Genomic DNA, 23494 nt, shown 5'->3' on the forward strand with positions numbered 1-23494 from the left:
GCAAAAATTCTCAGCTTATCAGCCCAAGAAGAAAAAAAGCTATGAATGGGTGATTTACAAGGAAAACATTTGTTTTCACTGTAACAAATGAGAGGATTTCAGGTAGCAGTGCTTTCTTATATCTAAATATATTGCAGCCCAGAGAAGGAGTAATTTTCTCCATAAACAGCTAAATAGGCATTGTTAGGTAAGTTCTCAGCTGCATTTATTCATTCCCTATATTATGTCTGACTCTGGGAGTCACCATTTCAAAGGCACCTTTTCTTTGGAAAGTTCCATGAGAAATCAGCTGTGGCCAGCTATTTTATTTTTTACAAGTTTTGGCTGAAATTAGAAAAATGGGCCTGGTAAAATGCTTCTAAGAGGGGAGCATGCGTCCTAAGATACACATTCTGAATTTCTCAAATATAACACCACTCTGCAATGACAACCAATATCAATAAAAGCTGATTCAATCTTTCAGCACACATATACACAAAAAAAATTACTCTCGTGATACAACACATGAGAGGGATTCTTTCCAATTCTCCCTGGAACACTGCAGAGCACAGATCTGGCAGTGAAGGCCAGTCAGGGAAGCTACAACTTTCCACTGTTTGCATGTGTATATAGAAGTTACAGCTGGATGATCTGCATGCAACATCCCATAACCTCTCCGTGTAGGTACCTTCTAGAAAGCCTCTCCTCCACTGGCCTCCATCCTTCATTTCTCAAGGCACTACAAGGCAGACAGCAAGAACCACATGCAGGCACAGCCAGCACAGGGTCCAGCCTGGCTGCAGTGAGAGCTGAACCCAATTTTTGCACAGCAAACAGGAGCCAGAAGCTGCCAGCAAAGCTGGAGGCAGGAGTCAGGTTCAACAACAAAGCTGTCTGCAGTACCAGAAGAATGATCTAGTGACTCTCCTGTGAGCCTTTTCAATGTCCTACATACAAGAACCAAATCTTACAGATTAGAACAATGCAGCTATTTCATTCAAATGTTTTGGTGATAATTTATACCAACTATAGGCTCCACAGTTAGTGATTAAATTTGTATGCATCTCTACTGCTACAACTAAAACCAAAACAAAGCAAAGTCCAAACAATACTTTACTGCACATCTAAAGGTCAGTGTCCTTAGCAGCCAATCAAGAAAGCATGGAAATATAAAAAGGTCTGCCAAATAGCTGAATGAAAACTTTAGATTTGTTTGACTGAAACCAAAACTCAATTTGGAGCAAAATGTAAATGTTCAGCTTCATGTACAAAAGTTGGAGCCCTCACATCTCACAAGAGACCTAAGCCATATGTGCTTAATCATTTATGGATCTTGATTAAGCTTAAAAGCATATATCTGAAGAAACATTTTAGAACTGGCTATATGATATTTTAAGACACACAAAGCACAGAGAAAGCAACACAAAGCCAGTTATGGGGTGAACAGGCAAGGACCAGAACAATGGATAAAAGCCTTCCTACACATAAGATCCCTAAAACTGCTTTTTGGCATCAAATAACAGACCTGAGTTCTGATCCAGAGATCTATTGATTATATTGCTAAGTATTAAAAACCACCTAAATCACACACAATCATCCTGTAGAGGCTGCCTTCTCGACCATAAAGCTGCAGCTTCAATTTTAAAAAATAAAAAACTCATCCAGTTATCTCAACCTCGTTTTTAGAGAAGATAACCCAATGGAATTTTTATTCTAAAACTGAAAGACATCAAAGGTGACAACATATACTGAAATTATTTTAAAGTCAATAAAACATCACTCTGTGACTAAATATATTGATCTTCAGCCTGAAGCCATTTTCCATAATTTTTCAGGGGGGAAAAATGTATGCAAGAGTCCTTATTGCAGGCCTTCAAGTCCAGCCACTCATCAGTTTGCTGCTATAACACTGTACATGCATGCATTCATGTTACAGGGCTGCAGAAACTACATGTCTATGTCAACAGATGTGTTTCTTGGAAGAAAGCAACAGAAATCAAGTTTATTCAAATGTTTGCCAGCTACCATATGCTGCAATACTACTTTAAATGCAACATAAGGGTTTGGGAACATACTTTTACTGCTATCTACACTTTGTTATTTACTTTCCATTTAGACTAAATACCAGAGACGGGGCACACTAAGGGGTGCAGTGTCCTCTTTGTAAAAACATTCTACCCGTTGTAGTATTTAGAAAGAAAAAAAAATATACAGAGCCCTACATTACTCTTGACCACTTTCAGAGGCTGCACTTTCATAGGGAGGCTCCGGGAAAGATATTTTTACATATGGCATTAATTCTGGGAACTTTTAATAATGGCCAAATATAATTAAAAATTATGCAAAAATTCCTGCTATGAAGAGAGCAGTACAGAAACGACTCTGTTTGAAGAAAAAGCAATCATTTGCTCATATTCTGAGTCCATAAAAAAACAAAACACACGTGGTACGTTTTTAATATTTGAACTACATCAGGCCCAATTCTGCTCCTATGTGAAGCGAGTGGCAAAACTCCAGAATGCAGCAGGATTGAGCCCCTGATGTTGTCACAAGCATTCAAATAAACAAACAGGTCTGTAACACATTCTAAGCTTCCACTGTGTTCCTCTAAATGAATCCAGACAGAAAAAGAAAAGCACATTTCATTGCATTTCTGCAATACAAGGATAACAACAATGTACAACTTTATATTATATAGAACTCACCCTCCTAAAGTATTATCACCCAAAAGTCTAAAGAGAAATAGTTTCAAAGAGTCAAGAAAACGTTTGTGCACAAATTTGTAGGCAGCTCTACCAAATCTGTGTTTTGATCTTCCTGAGGTCCTAACATCAATTTTTCTCTGGACTTTCATAAAGTGCAAGATACAGGGATGTATTCACATGACCCAAACGTGGGCATCTCCCACAGCCAGCTAAATCCTCTAGGCTATTTCAGAGACAATAGAAAGAGCTGTCAATGTTCTGAATCATCCTCAGGGGAACATAAACTAAGTTTCTGCTCTCAGCCTCTTCAGCAACTCTAAAAGAAACTGCAGAATCTGTAACTCGCTCAAGTTATTCAGCATTAACAGTAAAATGGCATAAGGATGGCATCCAGTTTTTAACCAGTGGGAGAAATTTTGCTTTGTCCACATCTTCATTTTCTGCTGTCTGTGATTTCATTAATAATAATATGATTACTGATAAACTAAAAACTGAGTGCATCTCTCAGATCTTAACTAACTCTGAAAGCTTGGGCCAAAATCCAGCAAGGCCCTTAAGCACTTGCATAATTCTAAGCATATTGACATCTTGGGTTTGAACTTAAAGGCATGTCAAAGCTCATCACTGGACCACGGCCAGAGAACTCAGCACCTTCCCAAAAGCAGTCCCTGAAGTTCGATTTTTAACTGAGGCAATATCTGTGAAATATTTTCCTTCTAGGGCTATGTATTTTAAATGTGTCTTAAATGCCTGTAGGAAGCATTCCCAACTCCACTTATACTGTTGAGTGTATGTCAAGTCTACCTTTTTGAACACTATTGCGCAGAAAAGCCAGGTCTGTTGTTTTATGACACAGCTGCATATATTTGACAGTACGTCCAGGCAGCTTCTCCTCCTCTGGAAAGGAGCCAAACACCTCACACAACAGCTCAGGAGTTAAGGATACATATGCACCATGGTAAAGTTATTGATCCAGCTCTGGTGAAGCCTGTCTCACCAGTGACATGGCATACACTCCCAGGACATGGAGAGGAACTCCACTGATAAGCAAATCTCAGAATTCCTTATGCTCATGTTTATAGTGTTTTACACTAAGATTAACACTTTTAAGACATACAAAAAAGCGATTTGTGTGCCAAAACAGTCCAAGGCCATCTGCTACCCTCTCAAAGAATGACTGAATAAATACATAGAAATACTCATGCCACAAATTTGATGGTGTTTGTTACACTTTGAAACAGTGGGTCATTCACCAGATAAAGCCCTTGACCTACACAGGAGTCCTGTCTTCATTAACAACCACATGGCCAACATTTACTGAGGTAATGCATGGAAAAACTAGTTAAAACAGTAGACACTGTTTCAGAACAGAACTACACAACTTGTCTCTGTAGCTAAGAAACTGGATCTAACTTTGTTCCAAGCACCTGCAACATTTTAAATGTTTTCCCTATCGGATTATTAGAATAACCCCTCGTGTTTGGTTGCCTCGACATCATTTTATTCAAGTCAGTTGTAAGTTATGTCATATGCAGCAAAGGCTGGAATATTCTTTGGTGTGTGACACATGTGCCACAAACACTCTTTGACTGTTACTGTTAGTTGATGCTTGTAGAGAAAAGCACTGGGTGATACAGAGCAGTAAATTACTTCCATAACTGTTAGTTTGTGGGATGGCATAACCTAAAAGTCAAATCACAGCCAAACAGATGGAGAATGTGTATGCCACAAAACTGTATCACTGCACATTACGTTTATATCCAGAAATGGTGCTTTCAAAACAATCTGCTTCTCCTGCTTCTGCCAGAAATGGCATCGTTTAAGACACCATTTCTCTTGAGTATTTTCCTTCCCCCCTTCCCCCCCCCGCCACCATTCCACACACAGAGATGCTTTGGTTTTGTTTTGTTTCCTCCCCTCTTTCTTTTCTTTCTAATAAACACACCATTTTACTCTACAAGGCATGAATCTTGTCAATTTTCTGGCTAACATCCATTCACATGTACATCAGAAGCCCACGAGGGAGTGTCAAAGCCACAGAACTTTCCAAAGCTAGATTCAAAATACGGACCTCTTACTTAGCTGACAGCTGTGTAAAATCATATGCAGCCAGACAACTCCCCAGTGACCACACAGGTGCATGTGCTGAACAAGGCAAGTTATTCTAAGACCAAGATTAGTTTATACTTGAAAAGTTATCTTCAGAAAAAGTTTTTCTCATGGCATAATGTGATTCTGAGACCAAAAACCACCACACCCTCTTTAGAGGAGGGGAACATATTAGCTTAGCTAGGTAGAGAGACTGCAGAAAATCTGTGAAAGCAGCCAAATTTCAGAGGTTTTCTGGGAGGATATGACAATCATCTGGCCTCAACACAGCAAGCGAGCATTAACCAGGAATACTACAGCTCATTAATGTCTATTTTCTCTTTTATTGATAACTATAAAATCAAGCACGTTTTAAAGTAAAAAACTGCCTATGGACTAAGGCATGTAAGTTACAGATTTCCACCTCAGTTGTGCTCAATAGCATGCATGTAATTTCAGGATAGCTTGACTTGGCTCAAATGGCTCTGTGCCACCAGTTTCCCACTCCACCCACCACTAGGAAGGAGCCCTGAGGGACAGGACTGAAGCTGTTACCAGAATTCAGCCTAGAAACTTGCCCTAATGATGTGGAGTCAAACTGGTCTCAGATCAGGCAACACAAAAGTAGCACTGAACAATATTCTTCTGAACTTACACTTGACATTCCTCACCAGACTGAAGGCTCAAAAACTTCACCCATGAAGAACATGCAGTAATTACTTGCATTTTCAAGTCTTTGCAGAAATATTCCGTGAATTCTCACCTATAAGCATTTATTCTCTTCAAAATTGGGAACTTTAACCTAATTGCCCATTCCTCTTACTCCTCTCCAGCAGTGAGATCCCACAACTCAGAACTGAGCTACTTTTCAATCCTTGGAAAAATCTCACCATTGGTTTCTACTACTTTTATAACATCTCAGTGGATAACTGGCATGACTTCACACACTGCCAACACAGCAATTCTGTCTGTTGTAGGGAGTGTTGGAAATACCTGATTCATCAGTTTAAGCACAGGAAAAAAACCCTTTGGTCCCCTGAGAGTTCTTGTTCTGTATCACCCATCCATACTGCCACATAATAAAAGCCAACTGTTACTCCTCTAGGTGCAGCACTGATCATCTGACACACTCATTGACAGAAATTTCATGTGCTAAGCACATCCTCTACATGGAAGCCCAAAACCAGATTATTGATGTCTATTCTGCCCCAGGTGCATAGAGATGCAACATAACCTATTCTATGAATAGAATGTATGAATTTCCAACTACACAGACCAACTGCTCTGACAAATGAAAATATTTTATTTGCATTTTTATAAAACTCAACAGTATTATACCTAAGCATTGTCCACTGCTCACAAATGAAATGTTAAGTTGGTTTAATAACCCTGAGAAAAATCCACATACCATATAAGGTAGTTGGTATCATTGTGTTTTCATTTGAAGATTATCACTATGGATATGCAACTAAAAAGCTGAATTCAAAACAATAAATCTGTACAAAATGGAAAAGAGAATTGAATATACTCTGCAAAAGAAAACATAACAAAGACAGAGGCAAGATGCTACTTATCATGTATATCAAATTCAAGACCTTTTCTGATGACTTAGAAACTGAAGTTTGAGCAAAAGCATGCAAACACTTTCATTTGCCACCTCTTCCACTGGAGTGTTTTCATCACAAAGTAAACAGCTAAGTCTGTGTTTCATCCTGGCCTCTATCCTTATGAAATTCTTCTAAAAATGCTACTTATAATTTATTTTCTGTCTTGAGACCAACAAAAACAAACACACAAGCAATTCAGCCATAGAATACAATAGGTAAAGGCCCAACAGCCCTACTGCTGGAGGTGCTGGAACATAATTACTGCCACTGGTTTAGGGCACGTACCTCTCTCACACTGGGGTCCAGTGAAGCCGTATGTGCAGGCACAGCGGTTGGGAGCTACGCACCTCCCTCCATTGAGACATCCATTTTCACAGACAGCTGCAGCAAAGGGAAGGCAAGAGTAATCTTTATTGAGCTGTTTTCAGAGACACATGAAGGTATGTACTTGGCCAACTTAGGTAAACTGGTAAAAATGGTACACAGACCAAACTCCTTTCCTAGAATCTACTTCATGACCTTTTACTACTTCCTGGCCTCATTACTACCGTGGCTCATCATCAGTGGAGCATAATACAAATACAGGAACAACCACAGCTTTTCTGACCTCTCAGAGCCTTTCCCTTTGGGATAGCTGGACAATCCCATAACTTCAAAATAGTATCTTTCAAACTTGTAACAAACAACCACTGATAGAGATTGCAGATAGAAGATGGAGAGGAATATTTAATCTCTAAATCCTCAAATGTGTTTGCTCCTTCTGTAATAACCCAGTATTAAAAGGCTGTTTGCTGGTGTTAAATAAATAAGGCTATTAACTAGGAAAGCAAAATTGAATCAATATCTATTCCATGTTAATTCAAGATACTCTTCCTCTGTATCATGTTGTCACTAGCTTCAGAAGTCAATTTTTAATAATAAACTCCAAAAGAAATTCTTCTCAGATATAATTAGAAAATACAACATGCACATGAAAAAGGAGATTTTAAATACAATTTCATGTTCATTGAGTAATGTTATTCTTTGTTCCGTTTCACATTCACTTCAGTAGAAAGATTTCCATTTATCCTCTTTTATCCACTTGATATTTCACAGTGAAGGCAGAAATACAATTCTTAATCCTTTCACCATGTGATCCTCCTCCAGATTATTAGGGTAAATTCCTGGTCCCACTGAAGTCCATGTAAAGTGTGCCATTGATTTTGACAGAGCACAAAAGGTTTTCATTAAATGAGCTAAACATATTTTCTGTGTCAGACCAATATTTCACTAGATAGCAACGTAACAGCCTTGGTTAAAAGCAGTGTCTACATCCTTATTTGAGTTTCTTCACAGCATTCCAGCCAAGAACAAGAGAGCACCAGAGTCACTTTGGGAGAGATTTCAAGCAGCACATCCAGGATTGCTTTTGACTAAGGACTGATTGAGGAAATAAAAACATCTGTCAATCAACTCTAATAAGACAACATCAAAATTTCTAAAGCATACTAGCTAAGTCTGATGCAAACACTGTAATGAAAACAAGACTTTTTATAAAAAATACTAATTTTATCTATGAAATTAAAACTGAATCTCATGTAAAATTTAGATGTATGATATACTGCTTTAGTGGGTGAGAAGTCCTGGAGGTCAATGGGAATTATGGCAGTGAGAACTATAGGGTCAAGTTATATCCAATTATTACGAAGTCACATGGTGTTTTTAATAGTCTTGATCAGTAAGAATTCACTCAGCATTCATTACAAAGACATGTATTTTTCTGTAAAATTTCACTATGCCTGATCAAAAACAAGCTCAACAGCAGCTGAAGTTTAGTGCTAAAGTGTGTCCAACCCACACATCACAGAGCCACACAAGAGTATCTGCATTCCAGGGAGTGTACTTACGCTGCCCACAGTGGGTTCCTGTGTATCCCTTCTGGCAGAGGCAATGGTCATCACTGCAGCTACCCCCGTTCATGCAGCGGATGTTACAGTGTTGGACTTGAAAGGAAAAAGATTTTCCTCAGTTAAACCAAACTTTTTATTAAAAATCCTAATTTTACTATAAAATGAAAACTGAATCTGAGTCAGAAACACTTTACTGTTTGCTAAAGGTAAATATTTACTTTTACTTTTTTTTTTAGGGATTGACTCTATGAACCAGAAAGTTTTAGAAGTCAAGAATGGACATTTTATGACAGATATGGAAAATGGCACCACAGAACACAATATAGATTCACAGTTCCTAAGGAAATAGGATATGGTGCAAGAATTTGATGAACCCTCTCATTCAAATCAAGTCAAAGGCATTTCATATGAGCATAAGTCCTCAATGTTTCTTTCCTAGCTTGCAATTATGAGAAAAAGCCTTCAATAAGGGAAAGTACTAAACTTCTGGCAGACAGCATCATTAGAAAGGGAGCCTTATCATCTGGGAAGTGGGGGAAGGAAGTATTGAAGGGAAGCATGTAAGGAAGCTCCTGCAGACAGCCCTGTTCTGCTAACACAAGCAACACCAGAAGCTGACCTGGCCAAGCAGGATTTCTGGCATAAAAAGAAGAAATAACAGAGTGATTTTTCTGTATGCCAACTGTGGGCTCACCCCACTAGTAGAGCTGCTGTGCTTGGGAGCTGCAGAGCTCACAGACTGCCCTTCCCCAGAGCCAACAGCCTTCCCCTCCCAAGGGCACAGGCAGGGGAGCAGCAGCACTCTCTCCCCAGCTGCATCCCCACCACTTATAATGGTTAACAGGCAGCTGAAGCCCCATGCCAGTAAAACATCATGTCTCTGAGTAATTTTTCTAGTAATAAGGGCAAATATATTTCTTAACTAGATGTTGGGAGACCTGCCCACTTCTCTATGCCTTATGAAGAGCCTGACATACTTTTAGTGTCTCCCAACAAAGCAAAGTCCTTACAGGTCCTGCTGTCCAGCACAGCTGGGAACTGGGGCCTGTACTCCAGTAAGCAGCTGGGAAATGGTTTTCCTTCTCACAGGAGCTGCATGAAAGGCTCCTCCCCAGAAAGGATTACAGTCTGATCAGCCTTCAGTAGATTGTGATGGAGCACTGGATACCTACACCATGCTGTCTGAAATGCTGAGGACTGAAAAATGCAAATTGCATGTCCTGTCAGAGCCTGCAGCTAACAGGTGCCATGCCAAACACCAAAATTTTCATCTCACACAAAACTCTTAGGCATCATTTGGCTTTTAACAGAAGTATGTGAACAGATTTTTTTTTTTATTTTCAAGTAGCAATAATAATTTTAACTGTACTGCCTTCTATAACAATATGATTCCACAAAACAGAAGTAAAACATAAAACTGGAGAAAGAATTGAAAGCAATCTAGCATTTAAAACACTAGTAACCTTAATTCTTCAATTATAAAAGCAAAAACTGTGTATTACATTTCTTATGTGTCTAATAGCTATTATACGTCTTTGTTCTGCTTTGGATGTACTTCAGTACCTCAAGCAACAAAAATGTACTAACATTCCTCAATAAAAAGTAAAATTATCTGCAAATACAGAGTGAATATGTGGTGAAGATTTTTGGACAATGTCCTAAGTAGGTCAGAAAAAGGTGTACAATTACTTTAAAAGTTACTTTAAAATGTGCAGTTCAACTAGCTTTATACAATCTTAGAAAAACAGAGGGGATTACAAAAAGCATAGGAAATGATATCATCTGTCAAGCAGGGAAGGAACTTAAAAACCACAAACTGATTTCAATTAGAGCAAGCTATGCCAAGAGCTAATTTCCATTCCCACATGAAGACCAAAGCCATTTAAGTAGTTTGAACTACATTTGAGATTAAAAGGTTAACAGTAGCTGAAATTATGATTTTCATATTATCTATTCATGTATAAATAAAGTATATTTCCTCATTTTGGGGATATACACACAAAGTTTCCATTACTTGTCTTACTGCTTCTTAAAATAACTTTTTCAAGGTAAAATACTTCTTCCTCCTTTAAAAACTAAAATCATTATGGGAGACTGCTGGGACACCCAGTCATCCTTACTAAAATGAGCCATTTAAAGCAGTGAGCTTTCTTGCCTATTACCAGGCAAGAGGATCACTGACATAGTCAGTAAACTAATTACTTATTTTCTGCCCTCTTTTGTGGGAATGTTGGAAAGAGTACTTCCAAAATCATACAAACTATTCTGTAATATTATCCTTCCAAAAGTTTACAGACACATTCAAAGGCTGTCTGGAGCTCGGATGATGATTTTAAAAATGCATTTTTGAAAACTAGCATATTAATGCAGGTCCAGGTTCTCTTTTCTCAGCTATATCAACAATTCCATTAATGTCAGTGGAGATATTCCGGTAAATCAAACAACCTGTTCCAAGATACCACACTGACATAGACTCAAAGGAAAAGCACAGGAATTACCATAAGGCTGGTGAATCAGTGCATATAGCTTTGCCTTATCTAGCATGCACAGGAAATGTTAACATCAATAAACGGTTGCTTTTAATCAATTATTGTTCTTTTTCACATCCAATTTGTAAACAGTCTGCACTGGAAATGCCTGAAGTCAAAACAGGAATAACTGCAGGAACACAACTTTATAAACCTGCAAAAGAGCCAGCAAGACCATACATATCCACACAGGCTTTGCGTGTGGGCGAAATTTGTGTTTTTTATCAAAGTGCTGCCCTCTTAAGCACAACAATTCCTGACTTTTTAAATAAATACCCAGCAAAACTGAGTAAAGACTTCATCACACCCAGAGCACGGCCACAAGCACAACCGCTCATGAAGCGTGCAGGAGCTCACCAAGCAAACGAGAGGTAGCCCACAGGCTGTCCACTCTGCCCTCCCAAACTCAGCACCGCGAGGCGGGAGGCTCTGCCCTCCTCAGGGGGAAACCGGCGGCCCCTCAGGCTGAGGGCGGCAGCGCGGCCCCCGGGCACCGCGGGAGAGGAGAGGCCGGCTCTGCCTCTGTGCCACTGCCGAGGGAACGCTCCCAGCCCCGGCCGTGCATGACGCAGGGCTTTGCCTGCCAGGAACCGTAAACAAGGAATGACGGCCGCATCGCATCCCAGATGCTCAGCGTGCTTTCTCTGTCAAGTGACTGACTCAGGAGAGAGATGGCAGCTAGCGCCAAGGCGGGACACGAGCCTGCTGCTCCACGGCCCTGCACAAGGCATAGACAAAATCCGCAGTACTCTCAACAACTCTGGGAACATTCGAAATTCAAGTCCTTACCCCACATCTGACAGTAGCACAATATAAGGCTGAGCAGACCCCTCCTATAGCACCCGAGGAGTGGGATCCCAGGGCACGGAGCCAAGGCCCGGGCTCAGCCGCACACCACGGGCGGTCTCTGAGGAAGACTCCGGGCAGGAGCTCAGACCTCGGCTGTGCCTCTGATGCTGCTGGCAGGGGCACAGAGCAGGCTCTGGACACAGACACTTATCTCCACAGCCGTCACCCCGAGCACGCACCACTGCTGCCTCTGTCATAGCTCCCTTCCTTCAGGAACAGCCCCATCAGCAAATGCCTTCCCTGTTTCAGCCAGCCAAAACCATTCTAACTACAGAAGCAAAACCAGGGGCTCAGCTCAGAGACAAATCTGACCCATAACCCTGGGGGCAGCCTGACACCCTCCTCCTCATTTGCCCCGTGCTCGCACAGGGGCAGAGCAGCAGCTCTAACACGCGGCAGGATCACAGAGCGTGAATGGAGCACTAAGAGGGGCCGGGCTGCAGCAGCGACAGACACGGACACAGCAGCCCCAGCTGTGACAGACACGGACACCGCAGCCCCAGCAGTGACAGCACCCTGCAGCAGTGACAGACACGGACACGGCAGCCCCAGCTGTGACAGACACGGACACCGCAGCCCCAGCTGTGACAGCACCCTGCAGCAGCCACACACACAGACACAGCAGCCTCAGCCCGGGAGCTCTGGGGGCAGCAGTGAAGCCGCTGCCACAGCAGAGCTGGCAGAGCAGGGAGCACAGGACACCTCCCACAGCACAGAGCGCTGCACATTGCACACAGCTGCACCTGCAGCGTCAGAGCACACACACATCACAGCCAGCGGCAGGGAGGCCTCCACACTTGGCACTCTTATCTCCAAGCCTGCTGTAAGCACACCCAAAAATTCACTAATTACACAGCAATAACCACTACTCAGCCAGTAAGTTTATTGATGTCACTAAAATCCCTGCTGAGAAAACCACCGGTTGATCTTTTCAACCACAAATCAGATTCCTAAGGCTGACTCTTAACCAGAAAAGCCCCAGAAACTGACCTGCGTGAGAATCAAACTTGGAGACTTTGTTTTACTCTCAAAGCCACATGCTTTCCAATCCACATTCAATATTTTATTTCGACAGACAACCAGAGTATGAATCACTGCCAATTCAGTTTCTATCTATGGATGTACCTGCTAGAAAATCTATGCCTACCACTGATTGTTTAAATACTAAAGACATACATATCTTAAAATATCCAAAGGACGCCTCAGACACATCTCATGTACCAGAAGCTATACACTTAATTCTGAGAAATCATGGCATTTTCACTCATATTTGCTATTTTTATATTGCATGTGACAAACACATATCATTTACATTTGATTTTTAATTATTTAATTAGATTTTTTCTTATTTTAAAAACATATAATTAAAATAAGGTTTAAAGAATGAATATTCTGACAAAATATTAACTGTAACCATTTGATGTCAAACAGTACTTTTAAACAAACTGTTTACTTTGTTTTCTAATTGCACATCTAAGTCATTGTGGTCTATTGTGTAAATACACATTCATGGGTTTTGTCTACAGTGCCAACAGCACAAATTATTTACATAAAGTATGTTCTGTAAGTACTAATGATGCGCTAAATCATAAAAATATTACACATGAGTGCACAGAAGCAGTGGAGAATCTTTTCTCCACAACTTACCAGACACTTTTGCTTTTAGAATTGGTATGTTTTAATAAATTAAAGGGATACACAAAATGTGTCTTATGTTACTGCAGAAACTGAACAACTCCAATGAAGGCTAAAACAATGGAGAACAATGGTGGAGTATTTCAGAAGAAAAGCTACAAGAAGAACCAAAAACTTTACCCTAGGTTTCTTTTGAGTCTTGACTCATAAAAGACTTCAGTGGGGCCAAAGAAAAACACAAGGTAAGGCCCACTTGTTCCTGCCAAAGGTGCCAAAACAGGTGACAGAAACAGGGATGTATCTCTCCTTCTGTGCCCAAAGGGTAAGGGGAGAAGGTCATACCTTCCTTTACTGCCTTATAGGACTAAGGCATAAGCACCTGGTAAAACAGTAGCTGCAAACCCAGGCAGGAGCACACCACCACACACATTTGTGCAGCATTTTGCACCCTTCCCTCCCTCCAGTACTCTCTGGGAACTCTATAGCTCCACATCTTCCTCATGCTGTCCTCTCCCTAACATACATCACAGGAACATGAGATGGGTTGAATTACAAAGAACAATATTTACCATTTTAGTACATGCCATTCCATTACATTCTGCAGTTGTTAATGTTTTTCCACTGTTGTTGCATAAAAAGGATGCTAAAACCACAAACTGAAATGGCCAGTTATGTGGGAAAACTCTTATCAACCAGGAAAGCAAAAAAATGGCAAAGTAAAAAATACAGAAGCAAAGCAGACCACACACTGAGTTTCAAAAGATATTCAGAACTAAAAGGATAACTACTTTGCATAATATTAGAGACCTCAGCTGAGTGCAACCCCCCCACTGACTTTTGTCAATATGTTGCTCAAATAGTTACAGGCATTTGTGGGAAAAAGTCTCCCCCAAAATTCTTTCCAGAAACTTCATATGTTGTAAAAAAAATCTCAATCTTCTACATTCTAAGAGACAAGAACCACGTTCAAATGACAATACAGAGTACTTTACAGTTGGCATCTCAGATATGAATCCTACTCAATATCAAACACTCAACTCATGTTTAGCCATTGAGTTCTCTGTTCGTTGAATGAATTTAATTTTACATTTTTTTCCCTGGCTCTGGGGGACCTTTCTTGAAAACTTTAAATACAAACATTTCTAGGAAAAGTCATCTCTCTGAAAACCTTCATTTTCAAAGAATCTTGGTTTTTCTGATGAAAAGCTGCTCCACTTAAAACCTTGGGCAACTCTGTACCTCTAGTACCTACAGAAGTGTCACCTGAAGAAAGTCAGCACTATTAGATTCAGAAGATACGTACTGAGCCTGGCAAGGAAATGCTCTAAAGATTGTAGGCCTAGGTATTAACATACAGCACACATAGTGTCTGGTTTATAATCCTTGAAATCTGAAGGAAATTCCAAAGCATGTCAAGATCAGCCAATTGTCAAGAGCTGTCTCTCTATCAATACAACTTTTGTCGTATACATGCTCACGTCTTCCAGTGAACAGAAATAAGGTATTTTCTGGAAAACAAGGAGGACTGGAATTACTGTTAAAAAGTGGCAAATGAAAATAGCTTCCAATAAGACTGCTTTGGGTTTGATTTGGCAAAAAAAAAGAAGCATCTCCAAAAGCCCATCTCTGAGTCATTCTTCAGTTTCATCATAGAAAGCTACACTTCCCTTCCTGTGGTGAAAGTATGTCTGGTGACTCAGAGGTTATTTGTCTTAAATACTGACCACTGAACTATTTTACATACCTTAGTAGCTTCACAGACTCAAAAGAGCAATATCAGAGACACAGAAGAAATACTTACTTGATTTTGAACCACAGGAGGGGGCTATCTGACCATTTGGGCATGTGCACATGTTTGGTCTAGAGCAAAATCCATCCCCACAGGAATGTCTGCAGATTGCTATTAAGAAAACATAAATGCCTTTAAAATATGTCTCAAAAACCTCAAACACATAAAAAAACACCTGACAGAAAATTCAGTACCATAACATAAATACCCACAAACTCATTAAACCGCACATAACAGATCCCAAAACAGTTCCTCCCATTCATCTGCATCTTTATGGGGGGCAGCTAAGACCTAGACCTTCACCATCTGCTATAAAAAGGTCTGGGTACATGCCACAGACCACACTAGATATGGGGAGATTTCCCTGGAAAAGTGAAACTGTTTTCCATTTTACCAGACCTTCCTGGAGGAAGGATGGCACTGAGGCAGCAACATAATGCTTCCTTTATTTCTGCACCACACACAGACAAGAGCAGTCATTCCCATCTGACAGCATGCTGCTGCAGGATCTCTGGAGAGAGTCTTATCAACCTTGGGCAAAGTGCCTTTAGGAGTTATTTCTGGTACACTGTTCTACTACACATGAATATGCATAGAGCACTATGATGTATGCATACATTACATATTTCAGGGTTATGGTCCAAAGAAGTGGAGAAAATGCATTTGCTGGCCTGATGCTGTTGCCTCCTTCCATTAACCTACATAGATTAACACATTGCACTCATTCCCAGGAGTTTACACACCCCTTGGAAGCCTTTACTAGAGACTTAAACAGAACATGTGGACGAGATCAATCTTTTGTTAAATACTGGTATCACATCACTGTGCTGTAGCCCATGAAACTTTGTATATTAGCTTAATATATTTTAAATGGTAAAGCAATCATGCATAGCTGCTATTGAAAACATAGAGAAACACATTTCAGTTCTGGTGTACAATTAAAACCACCCTGAGACATAGAAGGACAAAGATAAACATCAGTCATAGCACATAACGAGATTGACTTACGGACTATGCATTGGTTTCCACCAGGTAACGTTTTCCATCCAGGGCAGCAGTAGGCATTGTAACGTGATCCACACACATTTGGTCTGGGAAAAAATAAAAAGGATAAGGATGAATTCTTATTTTTACTCAGAATTATGTTTTAGAAGTAGCAACCTAAAATGGCAAAGGTAAATCACTACAATATACATTTCAAGAATTAAATTTAGAAGTGTGGTATCTTTTTGGCCTGTAGTTTTTGGGGTTTTTAGGTAACATAAACTTCTGTAAATTAAAGATTACATTACATGCACAAAATCAAATCAGTAATATCTGAACAACAGGAATAGAATGGGGAAACTTTGTCTCACAACACTCCATATCTGAAGAAGTAACCATCCAGGTTTTTTGAGCAAAACTCACACACTTAAATAAAAAATTAGCATCCAGCATCATTAATAATCACTCTTTGAGTAGGAATTTTAAATCTTCCTGTTGCTTTCTTTTCTGTACTCTAAAGCTGTATTTATTATTACTGTTCCCTGTTTTGTCCATGAACAAAACTATGTGTGAGTGAAACATGCCAACAAGAACATTAGCCAAATAAACGAGTCAAAATATGTTAATTCTTCATTCGTAAAAATTACTACCAAAAACAATCAAGGATGTCAGTGTATTTAGTGATAGAGTGCTATGAAATTAGTATGAGGGGCCTACTTCGCTCCTTAAATGAGGAGGAATCTACAGGAATTTTCCTTTCCAACCCATTCCTCTCATCCACATTTACCCTGTCAAATAACTTTATTACTAGAGTTTATGACAGCTGAAAGCTGACAGGACATGACACTATTCCTATCATGATTTTATTGATAAAAATAGAAAAGTTGAAATTATTCTATATCTCTGATACACAGGAGGACAGTTGATTCCTTTAATCTATCTTGTCCCATTTATTTGACATATCTGTTAATGCAAATAAAGCTAGTAAGAATACTTTAAAAAATGGGAACATGTGCCTTCTTTTGTTTTACACTTAATAATCTTAGCACAGGAAAATTTTACAAACTCTGCTAATATTGTGAGCAATTACTCAATAGCTTAATGCAGCTAGAAACTTCCTAGGAACTGCTATATTAAAATATTGTATACAGTTAGAGAAATGTTTACTGTTTTAAGAAGAGTTCTCTATTATTATTTTGTCCTTGGTCTTTCAGAAAGTTCTTCATTGCTAGTACAGCAATGTTTAAGTAAACAATAGTTACTTCATATGGTGAGGCCACTTAAGACAAACAATCTCAATATATACAAACATTTCTTTATGCACATTTTCCAACTAACAAAAGTTATATACTCTGTTTATTTAGGGATATGCAGTACTAATGCAATTTCAAGTATTCTGACTACACCAATTTCAGTGACACCTACTCTTTCCAACCATGGCCAGAATCTGCTTAAGTCAAAGTAAGTACTACCATTACCTTCCACTGGTTCTGGATAATTACAAAGTAGTAACAGAGGTGAATGTGAGCAACACAATTGGACCTGTTGCAGGCTCCTTCCTGCAACTGCTGTTACAGACTCAAAGTCTTATTCATTTAATTCCAATGTATTCAGTTTTAGTAATGTCAGCCACTTCCCTGCAGGGCTATAACCATGTAACTTTCCTGGAGTTCCCTGTTCATCAATGCCAAATGTTGCTCCACAATCATCTGCCAAGTAAGACTGGCAAGCAGACAAGTGAGATTGCTTTTCACCTTCTCCAGTCAGAAGAAATAATGGAACTTATCCAGACAGAATGGGTTTGTTGCTACCTGTTACAACCAATGGCATAAACCACCCATTTCCTCTTCCAGCTGGTGAGGATCTATAGAAGGCTGACCATAAAGTGATGTTTATGTACTCTGCCAAATTTCAGTCTCAGCAAGTATGTGGCTTTGGGGACCATCTGGTCCACGTTAAGAGTCAAAAGCAGATTTCTGTGTCACAGAGAAACCTGTTTTTTTCCAAATGGGACTCTGGAAAACCTAGATGTGCCAGCAACTATGAAGTCAGAGACCCTGAGAGCCTTGAAGCTGTCCACAGGGTAGACTAAGCCATACAACCAGGAGCCTCCAACTCCAGTGCAGTGAGCTTAGCTTTGAAAGAAAAAAAAAGAAAAGTCATCAAACTGTACTTCCATGGAACAGTTTGAGCCTGACAAGTGCATTTTCCAGTGGAACAATTTTTCGTCAGAAAGCTGCTGTCTAGCTTATAAAAGAAACCTATATTAAAGTCTGAATGTTGCTTCTTTGAGACTAAGAACACTCTAAGGGAGTGTTCTTACATCGTGCATATTTGTAAAATGACTTTGAAAATAATTAATTTTGAAGGTTAAATTAATTGATATTTATGAGGTGATCAGACACTATAGCAATAAATCCCCATAAATAAAGTATTCAAGGCAATAATAAATCATTTACCTCATGTAAAATCATGGAATCCATCAATCAAATTGTAAAGGCTCTATCATGGCACTTGCTTTGAACAGTTACCCACTGTGTGTTGAATAGAGCATATTTTCCTGCTGATATTATAAGCTATGAATACTAAAAAAGTGCTTTATATTCTTATAAAACTGTTTTCCTGAACAGCACTTGAAACAGAATGCAGTTATAAAATCTGATTTGTAATGATAAAATAAGCAAAAACATATCTGTATACCCTGAAACTACCTACAGCACCTTCCTTTCACTCCAAAGCCAAGATAAGGAACAGAGAATCTCAGAACAAAGCTATTACCATTGAAATTTTAAAAGTCTTACATTTTATTTTAGAGACACTTAATGAACTTGTAAAGTACAAAAGGATTTCTGTAATGGTATGGTGCTGAGAGACAGGATGGCTGATGCGTAGACTTTCATCAAAGATGTCTAAATTAAACAAGATATTGTGTCTTTGATTAATGATACACAAGCAGAAATTCAGTAGCAAAGTGAGTTGAATTATCAAAAGACATTAGACATGAGTCATCAGCTAGAAAAATCTTGGAACAGCAGAGAGAAAAAGGTTCATCTGGAAATTCTGATAACTAACACCTGAGAGTGATAGGTTTGCACAGATATCGACAGCACCTGCATGCACCAAACTAGAATATATTCTTTGCAGAAGCAGCCACAGGGCCCTACAGCCATTTCCAAGGAAAGCCGTGTGGGTCCCTCCCCAGCGTGTGCAGAATGAGCCGGGCAGAGCTGCAGCATCAGCTCCTGGAGATGCACCACTGCCTCTGGCTGGCACAGCCTCTCAAATAAAAGGTCTCCTCTCTCCACAGGGCAACACTGATGTCACCCACAGAAAGGACAGACTGGGGCTGTCCCTCCCATGCTTCCAGAGCTCTGGCTCAGCAGGGATGTGAAGCTGCCCGGCTCCCCCAGCCTGCAGCCACTACCAAGGCACTGTGCATGGATTGGCAGAGTGGGCACATAGAGGTAAAATAATGAGAAACGAACCATGCTAAGCTTGGCAGAGTCTTCTCATCAGCTATAACCAGGCAGCGAGGGTACATGACAGCGAGAGAAGTGAGGGAGACTCTCAATACCCTGTGTGAAGCCAGCAGCAGTGAACACCCAGCCCGGGAATGGCAGGGACACCTCTGGCATTGGGACTGTCCTCATGAGAGCCCCATGCTGCAGCCTGCCAGGGGGGAGGGCTAATTCTCTACATCCCCACTCTGCCCTGCCTGTGACCCCTCGAGGAAATTACAGCCCTCTCCGGAAGAAAGCATTGCCCACCTGCAACTCCCATGGGAGGAAGAGTTCCTGGCACTGCTGTGAGCGAGGCTTCAGGCAGAAATTGTGTCAGCAGCACTGCCGTGCACCGGCCAATGCTGGCGTAATCCACGCTGAATCAAACCCAAAGCACAGGTCTCAAATAAATTACACTGAGACCAGACAGAGTGGGCAGAGGGCAGCTTAGAGAGCAAGAGAAACAGCTGACCACCAGGAGATCTGGGATGCAGGGATACCAGGAAGGGTTTCCCATAGCTCCCTCAACTCGTTTTTTCTCTCCCTAGGAAAACACCTGGGGACTTTCCCTTGCAAATGAACAACTTCTATTAACTATTTGGCTGCAGTGGTTAGCATATGACCCAGTTTTCTGGCAGAAAAATACCATTTAAAGCAATATCATCAGCCAGGGGTTGTTTTTAGAGAAAGCTTTGCCTATTTTCCTTCTTATGTGGGTAACTGCTAGCTGCTAAAACTGTACCCAGAACTATTTGCTGATCATGTCCACATAAAATTGGAGTGATGTTTCCATGCTTGCACTGGGCAGTTAAAAAGAATGACAAACTGCACCTGAAAAAATGGGAGGCTGGTCTTAAAAATGTGCTTTTTAAGGCTCCAGAATGTGATGATGAATTGCTTTTGCTAGTAGGTTTCAAGAGACACAAAATCAGATTTATACTTTTTGCTGTAAACCAGCTTTATGTACCTACCTAAATTTCTCAGTGTCTCAGAATTAATACTAAATGCACAGACTGGAGCAGCTCTGCTGACTCCACTGGAGTTTTACTCAGCTTTCCTACAGAATCAAGAACTTCCATCAGCAGATACAGTCCAAACTTTAGTGGACACAGCAATGAGCAACCTGATTTAAGTTCACCCTGCTCTGAGTGGGGGTTGGACCACATGGCCTTCCAAGATCCCTCCTCACCTAGATGACACAAGCCAAGCATGCATAAATTAGAGGTCAGTATCTAAAGCACCTCCTTTTGCTGGGCTTGCACCTACCCCCTCCTCCAAGGAGCAGTGAGCAAAGCAGAACTGGGAAGGGAAGATCTGATTCTTGAAGCTATTTATTTCAATCATATAAAAGGAAACCCTACGAAACTATGCTATACTCTGGAACAAACACAAAATGTAGCTTCTATTATACTATAAAGAATAAGCATGCACTTTTAAGCAAAATATGTATTTTTACATAGAAAGGATTGCATGTGATGTACTCATTTTTACACTGCAACAAGCAAGGCTGTGCCATGCAGAGAGCCTAATATGATAACTATTTCTCACTCTGACAGTGAGGATACTGCTGTCCCAGAATCCTGGCTCAGTTCGACTAAAAAAATAACACGCTGAGCAGCTCTACGGGTATCTTTGGCTCTGGCCTAAAGTTCAAAATGACATACAAGTTTCCTGCAGCAAACCTGAACACTTTTCTAACCCTAACCTCCATCACACTGTGACAGCTAAATACAGCAATCCAACAACAGCATTGACATTAAGAGAATTCTTCCACAATTGCTCTGAAAATCCAACCCTGTCTTTTGCAGGGACACGCTCATCTAACCTGACAGCCAGGCATTGTTCTCATTCATAGCCAGGGACAGACGCGTTTCTGGCATGTATTCCTTCATTGTTCCACTTGAGAATGTCAACGGGTCCAGTTCAAAACCCATCTACATGGCTGTGTAAGACACATAAAGTACAAGGACATCACCAAAAGAAACCGTCTGCCAGTGGACAAGTGAGGGGATAAACAGGAAGGATCCCTCAGGTACTTTCTTAAAACACTCCAAAAAAAAAACAAACTAAAAAGATATATTCAGAGGACAAGAAGTCTTTTCTATCTGGTAGCACTAAAAACATCCCATGGGAAATGGATCTAACTGTGGGCTAAGGCAATGCTTAGCTGTCACTTCCAAGAGGGGAACAGGGAGAGAGAATTTCACATCTCCAGGTCTACTCGCCACACTCACCATGTACCCACTAATGGCTCCTGAGGGGACAAACCTCTAACAGTTTTCCAAGGGAAAGCACCCAGGGAGCTGAGGATTTCCACCACCCATGCCCAAGTTGAGCAGCAGCACAAGGGCTGGTGTGGGGCACACTGGCCAGCCAAACCCAAGTCCAGCCAGGCCCTCGTTGAGGCTTCCCTGGAGGCTGAAAGTTGTGCTGGTACCACCCACCATCCCCCTCATGGAGGGCATCAATCCTTTAGGGAGTCTCCTATACCTGACACTTGCATCAATACTGGCAGAGAATGCACTTAGGTGTTAAGTAATACCATTAATTTGTGTATTAAGTGCTCTCCCTTAGGCTACTGAAGATTTATTTTAAGTAAGTTATCAGTATTTCTCCTCCCTTCACTACACAATATTCTACCTTTTGTCTCTGTCCTTGCTGGGACAGTGACTCCACATTGTCAAAAGGTTAATTACCTGCACATCTGCCATAAGGAAATAGGAAAACCTTGCTTTAGCTCAACTTGTCCCTAGCAGACACTGGTAATTTACTCTGTACACAGGGAAGAGAAAAAGATGGAATATTAAAGGGAAAAACAAAGAAGAAAATAAACAGGAAAATAACGTTCCTGAAAGGAAACAAATTTTAGTCTGAAACCTCAGCTGAACATCACTGGATATTCTGATGTCCTCCAGCAAAATATGAGAGAGAGGGAAGCTTGAAAAAGAGGATGAAAATGATTAAGCCTGTAGACAAAAGAACTGTGGCTTTCATTTGGTATTTCTGAGGCTATAATGGTCATGAATCATTTCATAAAATGAGAAGTAGAAAGGAAAACAACAGATTCTCCAGCAAGTCAACATTGAAAATATTTTTCCAGATAAAAGCTAGACCTCCTCCATACTTCAGTCAAGATCTATAAGCAAAACCAGAAGGCAGAGGTTTTAATTTAACAGGCTATATTTTATATCCCAATGTACCTTCCAAAGAAGAGCCTGACTTTACTGAACTGTCACAAAAACCAAATTATCGTCCTCATGCCTCTATCTGCACACCAGCCTTAGCATGAATGAGGTTGTTCAGTAGGTCTGAAATCCTTTCAAAAGATTAAACAAATAAAACTAGGTGGGAAGGTCAGAATGGATGAGTAAACAACCAAAGGAGAAATATAAGATTGAAAAGCTACAAATATATTTCCCAGCACAGTGCAATGGTTAATCAGAAACACTCCAGGCCACAATTGCTCCATTCTTCAAAAATATTTACTGAGTCTGGGGAGAAAGACCAAAGTGACAGACATGCTTCTATATCCTCTTCATCTTCAGGGTTCAGCAGGGAGATGAAGAAGAAGAATGAGATGGGATTCATTCTCATTGCAAAACAAAAAAGTTAATGATTCATTTCTTACTATTTTCATACATGCACATTCAAAGATCTCGAGGTCCTAATGTCTTATTTAAGTAGAGATGGTCTCCTATTACCCAGTGTCTATCACATTTCTACCAAGAGGAAATTTTCCTAGTGATCCATACAGCTAAATATTTGGGGTCCTTCTTTTGGGTAATACTAACAATTCTAACAATCACAGGTTGCTCAGTCCATGAACATATTTAAAGTGACCCTTGTCGAAAACTGTATTGAAGTTCATACACTAAACATTTTCAAGCTTGCAGGATGGAAGAGGAATGACAAAGACTGTCCTAAGTGAGCAGCAATGCTGA

General features: G+C 40.4%; 1 protein-coding gene across 2 annotated transcripts in view; it reads right to left on the reverse strand.

Annotated features, from left to right (window-relative positions):
* Nucleotides 1–23494, reverse strand: part of FBN1 (fibrillin 1) — a 141669-nt gene that overhangs the window by 111450 nt on the left and 6725 nt on the right. For both annotated transcript variants that reach the window (XR_009275121.1, XM_058811553.1), the window contains exons 3-6: nt 16078–16160; nt 15082–15180; nt 8266–8361; nt 6665–6760 (exon numbers count right to left, since the gene is read on the reverse strand). Coding sequence is in view for 1 of the 2 variants with exons in the window: in XM_058811553.1 (XP_058667536.1) it covers nt 6665–6760; nt 8266–8361; nt 15082–15180; nt 16078–16160 (374 nt within the window). In the remaining variant the exon portion in view is untranslated. The remainder of the gene's footprint in view (nt 1–6664; nt 6761–8265; nt 8362–15081; nt 15181–16077; nt 16161–23494) is intronic.

Source organism: Ammospiza caudacuta, chromosome 10, assembly GCF_027887145.1.
Source record: "Ammospiza caudacuta isolate bAmmCau1 chromosome 10, bAmmCau1.pri, whole genome shotgun sequence".
Taxonomy (NCBI): Eukaryota; Metazoa; Chordata; class Aves; order Passeriformes; family Passerellidae; genus Ammospiza; species Ammospiza caudacuta.